We start from the raw sequence: 13,106 nt of genomic DNA on the forward strand, positions 1-13,106 counted from the left end.
TCAGCTACATGAACTACATCTGAGGTGATTTAAAGAGTGATTCCATGTGACAGTAGGTGACTGTAAATGAATGATTTGGAGTGATGAATTGTGCTATACCCTGTGGCAATCTGATGTGTTTGGGTTTGGTGAATGCATGAAGAGCGTTACCTGTCATCTTGTACAGTGCCAACAGTTAAGTACCGACGAAGTGGTGTTATGGAATGGGGGTGCTTTTCATGGTTAGAATGTGGTACCCGTACTACACTTAAGGAAACACTAAATGCAGAACGATATGAAAACATTTTACGGCACTGTGCAGTACTTACAGTAGGAGAACATTTTGGAGACAATGACTGTATCAGTGTAACATGCAACCCAAACAAAGCAGTGTATGTGGGAATTGCTTGTGGATCCTAACATTCCTGAAATGGACTGGCCTACCCAGAGACTCTACCCGAACCCAATGGAATACCTCTGGAATGAGTTAGGAAGCTGACTTCACTCCAGACACCAGTGTCCCACATCGTTACGTACTCTTGGTTTTTGGCTCTTTATAAAGAATGTGCTGCTATTCCTCCACTGACATTCAGACATCTAATCGAAAGTGTCCCCAGCATATTTCAAGCTGTCATAAAGGTGAAGAGGAGGAGGAGGAGGAGGAGGAGGAGGAGGAGATTAATGTTTAACGTCCCGTCGACAACGAGGTCATTAGAGACGGAGCGCATGCTCGGGTGAGGGAAGGATGGGGAAGGAAATCGGCCATGCCCTTTTTCAAAGGAACCATCCCGGCATTTGCCTGAAGTGATTTAGGGAAATCACGGAAAACCTAAATCAGGATGGCCGGAGATGGGATTGAACTGTCATCCTCCCGAATGCGAGTCCAGTGTGCTAACCACTGCGCCACCTCGCTCGGTTAAAGGTGAAGAGTTGATGGCAATTAACAAGTGCTGTGACACTATGATCAAATAGTGTACATGAGAAATGAATCACTTAAAACTTGATCTGAAATGTTGCCATTTTCGTTTTGAACACACCATTTCATTTTGAAATCTACAGTAGAAACAAATCAAAATTCTGTATCTGCTGTCTAGGGTTTTTGTGAGTAACTGACACATTATGCAACATGGAAAGATTTTATGAATAGATTCTCATTAGACTGAAAAACTCAGAAAAACTAAGTGATATGCTGCAGTCTACATTATCTTCTAACATATTCTGAGTGAGATTATCCTGTTCTCCCTCAATCCTCCCCACTGTTTATTATTTCAAAAGTAATAGCCATCGCTGTTAATACATTTAGCCCACTGTGACATAAGATAGTTAATGCCTGAACAGAAAAAATGTTTGCTGTTACCTATGGGACTATGACTCTACCCAGGTGTGCACTTCTTCGGCTGAAGCAAACAAACAGCCCTGTCTGTCTTTCCTCAGGGCTATAAAAATATGGAAATCACATGGGGAGAGATCAGAACTGTATGGAGGATGTGGAAGGGCTTTCAGGACACAACTACAGCCCAGTCAACAAGACCTTGGCACCAAGTAGTCAGGCATTATCCTGCAACAGAATGATGCTATCTGTCTATCCATTGGTCACCGACTTTCTGGAACACGGTGCCACAATTAATGCCCAGCGGTACATGGATTTGCTAGAAGTGAAGCATATCACCAAGTTTAAATGCCTGGTAATATTGATGGATGGAAACATTCTGTTGCAGAATAATGCCGGCACATATGTTGCCAAAGCTGTTTAACCATGCTGCAGAAGTTTTGCTAGAAAGCCCTTACACATCCTTCATACAGTACTGATCTCTCCCTATGTGATTTCCATATTTTTGGAGCCCTGAGGAAATAAGTCCATCACTGTTGATTTGCTTAGGATGAAGAGGTGCATGCCTCAGTACAATCATTGTTCTCTAGGACACTGCCAACATTTCTTCATGAAGGCATGACCACCTTGTCTCACAGTGGGATTAATGTACACTCCTGGAAATTGAAATAAGAACACCGTGAATTCATTGTCCCAGGAAGGGGAAACTTTATTGACACATTCCTGGGGTCAGATACATCACATGATCACACTGACAGAACCGCAGGCACATAGACACAGGCAACAGAGCATGCACAATGTCGGCACTAGTACAGTGTATATCCACCTTTCGCAGCAATGCAGGCTGCTATTCTCCCATGGAGACGATCGTAGAGATGCTGGATGTAGTCCTGTGGAATGGCTTGCCATGCCATTTCCACCTGGCGCCTCAGTTGGACCAGCGTTCGTGCTGGACGTGCAGACCGCGTGAGACGACGCTTCATCCAGTCCCAAACATGCTCAATGGGGGACAGATCCGGAGATCTTGCTAGCCAGGGTAGTTGACTTACACCGTCTAGAGCACGTTGGGTGGCACGGGATACATGCGGACGTGCATTGTCCTGTTGGAACAGCAAGTTCCCTTGCCGGTCTAGGAATGGTAGAACGATGGGTTCGATGACGGTTTGGATGTACCGTGCACTATTCAGTGTCCCCTCGACGATCACCAGTGGTGTACGGCCAGTGTAGGAGATCGCTCCCCACACCATGATGCCGGGTGTTGGCCCTGTGTGCCTCGGTCGTATGCAGTTCTGATTGTGGCGCTCACCTGCACGGCGCCAAACACGCATACGACCATCATTGGCACCAAGGCAGAAGCGACTCTCATCGCTGAAGACGACACGTCTCCATTCGTCCCTCCATTCACGCCTGTCGCGACACCACTGGAGGCGGGCTGCATGATGTTGGGGCGTGAGCGGAAGACGGCCTAACGGTGGGCGGGACTGTAGCCCAGCTTCATGGAGACGGTTCCGAATGGTCCTCGCCGATACCCCAGGAGCAACAGTGTCCCTAATTTGCTGGGAAGTGGCGGTGCGGTCCCCTACGGCACTGCGTAAGATCCTACGGTCTTGGCGTGCATCCGTGCATCGCTGCGGTCCGGTCCCAGGTCGACGGGCACGTGCACCTTCCGCCGACCACTGGCGACAACATCGATGTACTGTGGAGACCTCACGCCCCACGTGTTGAGCAATTCGGCGGTACGTCCACCCGGCCTCCCGCATGCCCACTATATGCCCTCGCTCAAAGTCCGTCAACTGCACATACGGTTCACGCCCACGCTGTCGCGGCATGCTACCAGTGTTAAAGACTGCGATGGAGCTCCGTATGCCACGACAAACTGGCTGACACTGACGGCGGCGGTGCACAAATGCTGCGCAGCTAGCGCCATTCGACGGCCAACTCCGTGGTTCCTGGTGTGTTTGCTGTGCCGTGCGTGTGATCATTGCTTGTACAGCCCTCTCGCAGTGTCCGGAGCAAGTATGGTGGGTCTGACACACCGGTGTCAATGTGTTCTTTTTTCCATTTCCAGGAGTGTATTAACAGTTATGTCTACCACTTTTGAAATAATAAACAGTTTACTTACTTTTTTCCACCTACCTCATTTTCAATTAACAGCTCCTTATACTTCCAATAGTTTTCATTAATTACACCAACCATATGATTTATATGAACAGCCTGTGATTAACAACTGAGTTTCCACAACAGAAATGTTTCCATGTCTAACGAAGTCTAGGTATTTAGTGATCCCAAGATAAAAATGGTGATTTATCAATATGCAAAGAACAAAAATATGGAACCTTAAACAGTGGTGATATTCTTTACTAACAAATGCTTTCATTACGTTCTAAATTTCAATGTAGAAAATATGCAGCACTATTCTAAACAGCTATGAAACTTCCAAGCCAAAGTATACTGTCAATGGAGTGAAAGCAACAAATCATCTTACTCCATACAAAGTAGTTGGCTTTATTGCACTTACAGTGCACATGTACATTTCATAGCAATTACCCTACATCTCAGCAACAGGTTTGTTATTTAGAAAATAGTAGAGGTGGGAAAAGGGAAGAGTGGAAAGAGATGAGTTAAGTATACTGGAGCTGGCATTGAATCTCATGGAAAAGAAGAATACTGAAATATTTAGTTTTGCTTGTATCATTAATTCAACACAAACAAAAGACATTTTTTGCCCCTACAAACTGAATTATGAAAGAAGTTCTGCAGGTCAGTAGTTCCAAACTTAGCCCCATCAAATGACACACAGATATTTTAGGACATAAATGGTTAATTGTGATTTATATATTAACTGTGTAGCTTAAATAGTTGTCCTTCATCCTCTATTTAAAGGTAGAACTATTTAATTCTCTCATAAGGTTTTGTTGATCAAATCACATCCATCAGTTAAGGAAAAAAGGCTTCTTTGCATTCTGTTTCTGATATTCTTTCATGGGTTGTTCCTTTGGATTTAAAGTATAAACTCTATCAGATTTAATATTTACTAAACCACAACACTCCTTTGGCAGCAGAAACCAACAGAAAAAAAGTTGAAGGAAAAGACAAAAACTAGAAACATACCAAGTTGGGGCACACTTATTGTAACATAGATACAGGACATCAGCAATTCTGGAGATAACAGACAGCACATGTGATTTTACTAATTGGAAAAAATAAATAAATTATTTATTTTCCCCACCCCCAAAAATTTCGGTAAGAGTCCAGATGACATGCAAAACTTGAAACCCTTTCCACATGTCTTACTGTCATCTAAAATACAAGAAAAGTCTCTAACTGAGTCAAGGGCTGCTTATCTCATCATAATATAATGGGTCATAAGGTGGTGGACCAAAACTGGTACATCTTCCTGCTGAATGTGATGCCCATCAAATGTCTTCTACCAATATCTGAAGGGAAACCAGAAAAATTTTAAAAATAACAATGGAAACAATGTTATACATGTATCCTGCATACAATTAGGAGAGTTAATAATAAAATTAATTTAATATTTTGAGTAGTAATTTGAAATAACTGAAACATCTGTACAATGCTGAATTCGTCAAGATGTGTGTTGAGAAAATACAACAACAACAACGACAACAACAGCAGTAACAATAAAACTGGGAACAAAAACACAGGCAGATAGACACACTTGTAAGACTGACTGACTGACAGACAGAGACACTGGTAACAGAAAGTTGACCCTGAATTAAAGAAGATCACGACCTTCAACCTTCAAGCGTCACCTTAAGGGGTAAATGTAGCAATTCATCAAATAATTAAAGTGCTCAGTTGTCAATCAGCACAAAAATGAAAATGAGAACTTTGCTCAGATTTCACTCATGGTTTATCTTAACAAGAAATAGAACACTACTTCAGCAAATAACACGTTATACTCTTACACATTAAAGGAGGCACTCCTTGTGTTGTCCTCTTATTTTCATGCAATACTGCATTCATCTCTGCAATGAGTTACTCATTCTTCCAAACATTCCGAGACCATCTAGTAAATCTTGGCAAGACTGTACAATTTGCTGCTTCAGTTCATCAACGGTAACAGCAGAAAGTGTTGTACACTTCAGTTCTGAAAGGACCCCAGACAGAAAAAAATTCAGAAGGTTGGGGTCAGGTGGTCTTAGAGGTCATGATACAGACCCTGCTAAACTCATCAATGTGGACCATATCGGCACATTAGCTATTGTCTTACATTGGCAGCAGAATGCGCTGGTTGCCATCATGCATGTACCATATTCCCCAACTATGGCCTACAGATATGATTTGAGTTTAATTAGATAGAGACATAATCAAAAAGAAACATTTCAAGTATACTTGTACCAACTAGGCCAATATTCCATACCGAAGGAAATAATGGCTCATAACCCCACATTCACATACATTTCGCAAACACCTCATTTGCACACTGACGTTTTCACTTTCATCATCGTATACTTTCAACTGCATGATTTTTTGCTATTAATCATGATGCACCCTAAATTTAACCTCTAATTTGTGAACTTAAATTCCTCATACAACTGTTCACATGATATGCTATTTAATTAGGGAAATGATGTAATAAATATGTCCTCATACCTCAGATTCTGCATTGACATTTTGCTCCTGAGCAGCTCTAGTTCTGTAATTGTGCTGATGCTGATTGCGAACACCACGTCGTCTCTTCCCAACTGCAGTTGATGGTGGCTGAGGTGGGGGTTCTGGGGGACGCCTGCACTGCTCAATTCGGTATTGCTCCATTTCTGAATTATAGTTGGCAGTTCTGCAAGTTAGATAATGTTTTCATTAAGTATTTAAATTAAAACACATCATGGTTTAACATATTAATTATATGCTTAAAACAACAATTAACATTTTGACAAATTTATTTGTGGACCCAAAAATCTTCAAATGTCCTATGCAGCTTGAAATTTTGCTAAACCATCAATGGCAACAAGAAATACCGAAGTATAATTTCATACAACATGTATGCATGAGATAGTAGAATTAGCAAGATTAATTACTCCATAATGCACTACAGAAATGACGTTTCATTCCTAATTGGAGAACACCTATATCTGGGTCAGAATAACAAAGGAACTGACATCTAGCTGTTTATAGCATTGCTACCACAGCAATAACCAACCACAGAATGTGCTTGAAGAGGGAATGAAGGAAGATTTGTGTTTAATGACATATCAACAGCAAGGTCATTAGGGACTGAGCACGAACTTGGATTATGGAAGGAGGGGGGAGGAAAGCAACTCTGCCCTTTCAAAGGAACCATCCGAGTACTTGCCTTAAGCAGTATACGGAAATGACGAAAACCTAACTGTGAGTGGCCGGACGGGAATCTGAACCATCAGCCTCCCAAATGCAAGTCCAGTGAGAGCACCACTCGCCACCTCACTTGGTGAGTATGTGCTTCAAATGTGGCTTTTGTTCTGTTATGCCACATAGCATTTACTTGTCAGCTGTATGTGGCTGGTGTCACTCTTGTGATTCAGTTTTGTCTTGTGCTTTGTTTCCCTCACACACATTTATTTTATATGACCAATTGTCTGGAGATCAGAGCAGATGTGCGCAGGAAAGTGTGATTACTAAACATAAAGTTAAGCTATCTGCCCATATTTTGCATGGTCAGACATGTGAATTCGTAGACTGGGTGTGGCAATATTTTGAGGAGAGAGTGATGTGACTAGACTACCTCTAAATAAAGTAGTGAAAAGAACTGAAACACTTTGAAGATTCACAAAAACACTTTCAGGAAAGCAGGGTTTCGCGGCGATACGAATTAATAAAATTTTCTCAGGCTTCCAGCCATGTCAGGTGGTTAAAATCCCACAAGCTTTCGACTGAGCTCTCCCCGGTCATTGTCAAGTGGTAAGACTGACTTCTGTGTTGCCATGGCCGAGTCATTATATAGCCGCACTGCTGGCTCTGACGTCACTGGTGCTCTCTTCATCGCCATATATGGTCACGTTTTCATTCCGCGTCCGCCGTGCTCGTTTCAACATCGTGATAGCCAGGTCCCAGGCTGTGCTGAGCTGCAAACCTCCGTCCTCGTTGATGGTGTTTTCGGAGGAAAACATGACCATATATGGCAAGGAAGAGAGCACTAGTGACGTCACAGCCAAAGGTGTGGCTATATAATGATGCAGCCAAGGCGACACAGCAGTCAGTCTTACCACTTGACAATGAGCAGGGAGAGCTCGGTCGAAAGCTCGTGGGATTTTAACCACCTGACGTGGCTGGGAGTCTGAAAAACTTTTATTAATTCATATCACCGAGGAAATGTGGTGCAGCATTAAACGCCTAGGGAACCTGCATGTTAAGAAGGCCAACCTGTTAAGCTCTCTAGCCTTCCTGCTACTCTGTCGAGATGAGAATGTGATTCCATGATTTGCCATGGTGAGCCACCACATCAACACCTCGGCAGCTAGAAGAATCTACCATTGTGCCAGCTCTGCCCTGTTGCGGGAAAGGATACACTTCACTAGGAGGCAGCTGGATTTAAATGGTCGCAAGCTGCTGGCTATCCATCTGCAATTGACAGAGGTATTCTCGCAAGTAGATTGGGAGGGGATCAACGCGGCCATCACAGCAACAACAGGTGTCATCGCAAAAGAAGACCACAGAGAAACAGAAAGGGAAGTTCACATGGCTATCTCAACAACAACACGGTGCAGAGTGGAAATCAATGGAACGAACTGTCATCAACATGATGGGGAAAGAGACCAACGCGAGTGCCATTTCAGCGCTTAAGAAAGGTCTTAATTTTGCACCAGCGCCTCGGAGCATCCCTATCTGTGATATTATAAGTGGGGTTGAACAAGCAATCCGTAAGATGCCTAGTGAGAGTGCTGATGAAATTCGTTGTGAAACGTGTCGCTCATTTCAAAATCTAAACCACCGAGGTCTAACCTGACTAGGGCTGAACGCAGTGGTCTTCACACACTCCGCAACAACCCCCTCATCGTGGTTCTGTCAGCTGACAAGGGCAATGCATCCGTCATTCTAAATAAAGCTGATTATGATGCCAAAATTCAGTTGATTCTAGAAGAGGATACATACCAGAAACAGCCACGGGACCCGATGTCAAGAATAATGAGGAAGACATCTGAGCTTCTGAAACAGTCAACACTGGAAGACGACATTATTAAGAATCACCTCCATCAGGCGCTGAGACCATCTATGCTTTATGGACTACCAAAAATCCACAATCCGGATTCTCCTCTTTGTCCCATTGTGAACACCATTGGGTCACCCACTTACAGACTGGCAAAACACCTGGCCAGCCTCCTTGCACCGCATGTGCTTCGTTGTGTGCATCACATCAAGAACACAGACAACTTTATCAACAGAATTAAACAACTGTGTCTTAGTCAAGGAGATATAATGGTTAGTTTTGATGTGGTCTCCCTGTTTACACATGTTCCGATCAATGACTGTATAGATATCCTCTTCCAGTTATTTGATAGCACAATTGTGGGACTGTTTAAGGACACATTGACATCATCGTACTTCCTACATGGTGGCCAGTATTTCGACCAGTTGGACAGCGTGGCTATGGGAAGCCCACTAGCTCCATCCATAGCCAACATCGCCTTGGACACGGCTCCAGCTAAGCCAAGTTGCTTTTATCATTACGTCGATGACACTTATCATCTGGTCCCATGGTCGTGAAAAACTGGGATAATTTTTAGAACACCTGAACAGCATTCACGGCCACATCAAGTTTACGATGGAAGTTGAGACAGATGGTGCATTTCCCTTCCTTGACATCCTCGTTCGACTGTAAACCAATGGGCACCTCACCCACAGCGTCTACAGGAAACCGACACACACAGATCGGTATCTGCACGCTCTCAGCCACCACCATGTGGCACAAAAACGTGGCATTCTGAATACCCTCGTCCATCGTGCTAAAGTCGTTTCAGACGCTGGAAGTCTGCCACTATAACTGAGCCACCTCCAAAAAGTCTTCCAGGATAATGGGAACAGCCATGGACAAGTGTCAAAGGCTATATTTGGTGCAACACGCAAGAAACACACCAACAGAGAAGAGACCACCACCGAAGAAGAAAACAAGAAACTTGTGTTTTTGCCTTTCTGTGGTACAGTGTCAGGGAAGATTAGCCGTCTCCTGAAGAGATATAACATTTCATTGGAGTTCAGTGTCAATGTGGCTTTTACTACATCGGCCAAACAGTACGCATGACGGAGCAACGCCAGACGGAACACGAAGGGTGCTTACGCCTACGCTATCCAGAAATATCAGCCGTGGCAGAACACGCCTTAGAAAATGGACACCGAATTCTATTCAACAAAAGATCTGTAATTATGAAGATGAAGGGATTTTGGGATAGCATCATAAAAGAAGCTATTGAAATACAAACCTCTGAAAAAAAACCATCAACAAGGGGGTTTGCAGCTCAGCACAGCCTGGGACCTGGTTATTGCGATGTTAAAATGGGCACGACAGACGCGGAATGAAAACATGACCATATATGGCGAGGAAGAGAGCACCAGAGATGTTACAGCCAGCAGTGTGGCTATATAACAATGCGGCCACGGCGACACGGCAGTCAGTCTTACCACTTGACAATGACCAGGAAGAGCTTGGTCGAAAACTCGTGGGACTTTAACCACCTGACACGGCTGGAAGCGCAAGAAAATTTTATTACTGTCATGATAGTTTGCATGGAAAAATACTGTGCAGAACACAGAGAGCTGGTTCAACTAAGCTATGGACACCCAGTAAAAAGAGGAAGCTAGAACAATGAGTAACAGATTTGGCCAAATTCCAGCAAAATGCTGTTCATCACTAAATATATGGGTGTTAAGAGAGAAAAGAACATCCAGCTATTAAAAAACCCTGTGTTACCATTAGCAAATAACACAATTGAAAAGCCTGTGTTGCCGAATGTACTTCATGGCCTGGTTCAGGGCAAAGAGCTCTGCTGTAAGTACTGAGCAATGTTCTGGAACCTGATACCGAAAATCATTGATGTCAATGATGAATGTACATCCAACACCACAGCTGGTCCGAGAGCGATCAGTGTACACAAAGGTAGTGTTGCAAAGTTCTGTGCAAAGCTCAAGGAGCTTATGGCAATAGAGAGAGTCTGGAGTAGTGTCCTTAGGAAGCGAATGAAGTCCAAGGTGAACACGGGCCGCTGCACAAAGCCAAGGTGGTGAAGGGTTCACACCCATCAGGAAAGTGGCAGGTAGTGTGAAGTTAAGCTGATGGAACAATAGCTGAAAGCGAACTCCAGGAGGTAACATAGAAGATGGACGCATCCCATACTGGCAGTCAAAGGAGTCATTGAAGGAGGAGGCATAGGATGGGTGGCCAGGCTTGGCAGACAAACAGCACACACATCCACTGAGAAGAACATCACGTACAGATGCGTAAACGAAATACCCATAGTCTAGTTTCAAACGGATAAGGGATCTGTTGGGTATAGAGGAGAGTGGTTCTATCTGCTCCCCAGGAAGTACCACTGAAGAAATAAAGGACACTGAGGGACCGGGTACAGCAGGCAGCCACGTAATACATGTGGGAGCACCAAGAAAGTTTCCTATTGAGCATGAGCCCCCAGGAACTTTGTACTTTCAATGAACAGAAGAGCAACAGGCCCAAGATGTAAAGATGGTGGAATAAACCCATTCCATCACCAGAAATTCATACAACTGGTATTTTCAGTGGAAAAACGAAAGTCACTGATGATGCTCCATGAGTAAAGATGATCAAGCCAATGAGACACCACTCAAGGAGACAAGTCCATGAAGAACTGCAATAGATCACAAAATCATCAATGAAACAGAGCCATAGATGCCCAGTGGGAGACAGCCCATAATAGGGTTAACGGCGACAGCAAAGAGGATGACAATTAGGACAGAACTCTGAAGCACATCGTTTTCCTGGATAAAAGTGTCCAACAAGGCAGAACCCATACATACTTTGTACACTCTGTCTTTTAAAAATTCCTGAAAAAAACAGGGCAGGTGACCTTGGAAGCCTGTGTGTAGAGAGTACGGAGGATACCAATCCTCCAGCAGGTGTTGTAGCCTTTCTCCAAATTCAAAAACATGGCCATAGTCTGGTATTTCCATAGAAAACCATTCCTGACATGGGCTGACAAAGTGATGAGATGGTCAACTGCAGAATGGTGAGCTCAAAATCATTGTGCATTGGTTAGTAAATTGCAAGACTCGGCCCACAATACCAGCCAGGCATGAATCATATGTTCCATCATCTTACAAACACAGCTGGTGAGAGAAGTGGGGCGGTAGCTAGAAGGACAGTATTTGTCCTTACCAGGCTTAGGTATGGGTATGACAGTGGCTTCATGCCAGCATTTGGGAAATGTGTCCTCTGCCCAGATCCAATTGAAAATATAGACAAAGTGCTTTTCCGCAAGAGAAAGGTGCTGCAACATCTGAATGTGAAAGGAGCATGAAATCTCCACAAAATAGCTGCCCAAGGTGTTGGTGATAGCAATAGGGCCCACTCTGACATCATCTGCAACGATCATCATTTGCTATGGTCAGGCTGGAAATTGGGGAATGGACCGTGGTTCCAGACAGCTGTTGGACATTGGCCCACACGACGGAAGATGGAGTGAAAATGCTAGAAGAACTAGTAAATGAAATCCAGTTAGCGTTTTTGCTATCCTGAAGAACATGACAACACTGTTCACGCAACTGTTTATAATGCGTACAGTTTGCATTATAGGATGATGGTTAAAAATGCGGAGAGCACCTCTTCACTTGCAAATTGCATCATGGCATGCCTCAGTCCACCAAGGGACCAAGACATGGCACAGTAAAGATGAAGTGTGGGGAATGGAACGTTCTGTTGAAGTAAGGACAACTTTTGTAAGTTATTCTACCTAGTCATCACAAATGGAGAGAAGTTGTTCGTCGAAAGTTGCCAAGGAGAAGTAAAGCCTCCAGTCAGCCTTAGAAAACTGTCATTTGGGTTTGCACGTAGGTGGAGTAGGTGTCAGCAAATGGACAGCATATGTGAAATGGTCGCTCTAGTATGTGTCAGAGAGAATGGACCACTCGAGATGATGGGCAAGATGAGCAGTGCAGAATGAGATGTCTAAATGGTGCGTTGGAGTCTGAAAGGAACATGGGTGCTCCAGTGTTAAGGAGGGATGTAATGGATTTTTTTCCAAAAAATCGATTTTTAAAAAATATTATTTTCTTGATCTACACAGTTTAATCTATGTTGAGTGCGAATTTTATCATGATAGCAGCTTTATAAATGCCTTTAAATTGTTAAACTGATTAACTCTGCACTGGTTTGTGAAACCTTTATGTGGAAGTCAAGATTTATGCATAATGGGTGGTGGAAAAACTGTGTTTAGGAAATGGAGGTTGTATGGAAATCTGTTTACCAACAAAAAAGAGGAAGCAGCTCAAAATGAAGAACATAAGCTCTCAGCTTCAGTATCAAAACTTGGGACAGAAGAATTGTACAGGTGCGTGAATGATGATGATATGGATTCCACTGGATTCAGACTTCTTGATTTAGAGCGTCTCTGCCAGGCTATAAAGTTTTCATGTTCATGTGTTATGTGTAAAAATATGGAATGTACGATTGTTGTTGAAGAAAGAAAGAGTGGGAATAGTTTATGATTCTAAATTAATTTGTAATTCGTGTGGCTATAAATTTTTATTTTCTTCCTTCAAAAAAAAAAAAAAAAAAAAAAAAAAACTGGCACTGGTACCTATGAAAGCAATTTTAGGTTAGCATATGTGC

At 43.3% G+C, this 13,106-nt stretch overlaps 1 protein-coding gene across 1 annotated transcript in view; it reads right to left on the minus strand.

Annotated features, from left to right (window-relative positions):
- LOC126471399 (PH-interacting protein) overlaps positions 1-13,106 on the minus strand; it is a 285,806-nt gene that overhangs the window by 51,349 nt on the left and 221,351 nt on the right. Inside the window, exon 17 of the mRNA XM_050099524.1 lies at positions 5,930-6,113. Within this exon, the coding sequence (XP_049955481.1) occupies positions 5,930-6,113 (184 nt within the window). The remainder of the gene's footprint in view (positions 1-5,929; positions 6,114-13,106) is intronic.

The sequence above is a fragment of the Schistocerca serialis genome, chromosome 3 (genome assembly GCF_023864345.2).
Source record: "Schistocerca serialis cubense isolate TAMUIC-IGC-003099 chromosome 3, iqSchSeri2.2, whole genome shotgun sequence".
NCBI lineage: Eukaryota > Metazoa > Arthropoda > Insecta > Orthoptera > Acrididae > Schistocerca > Schistocerca serialis.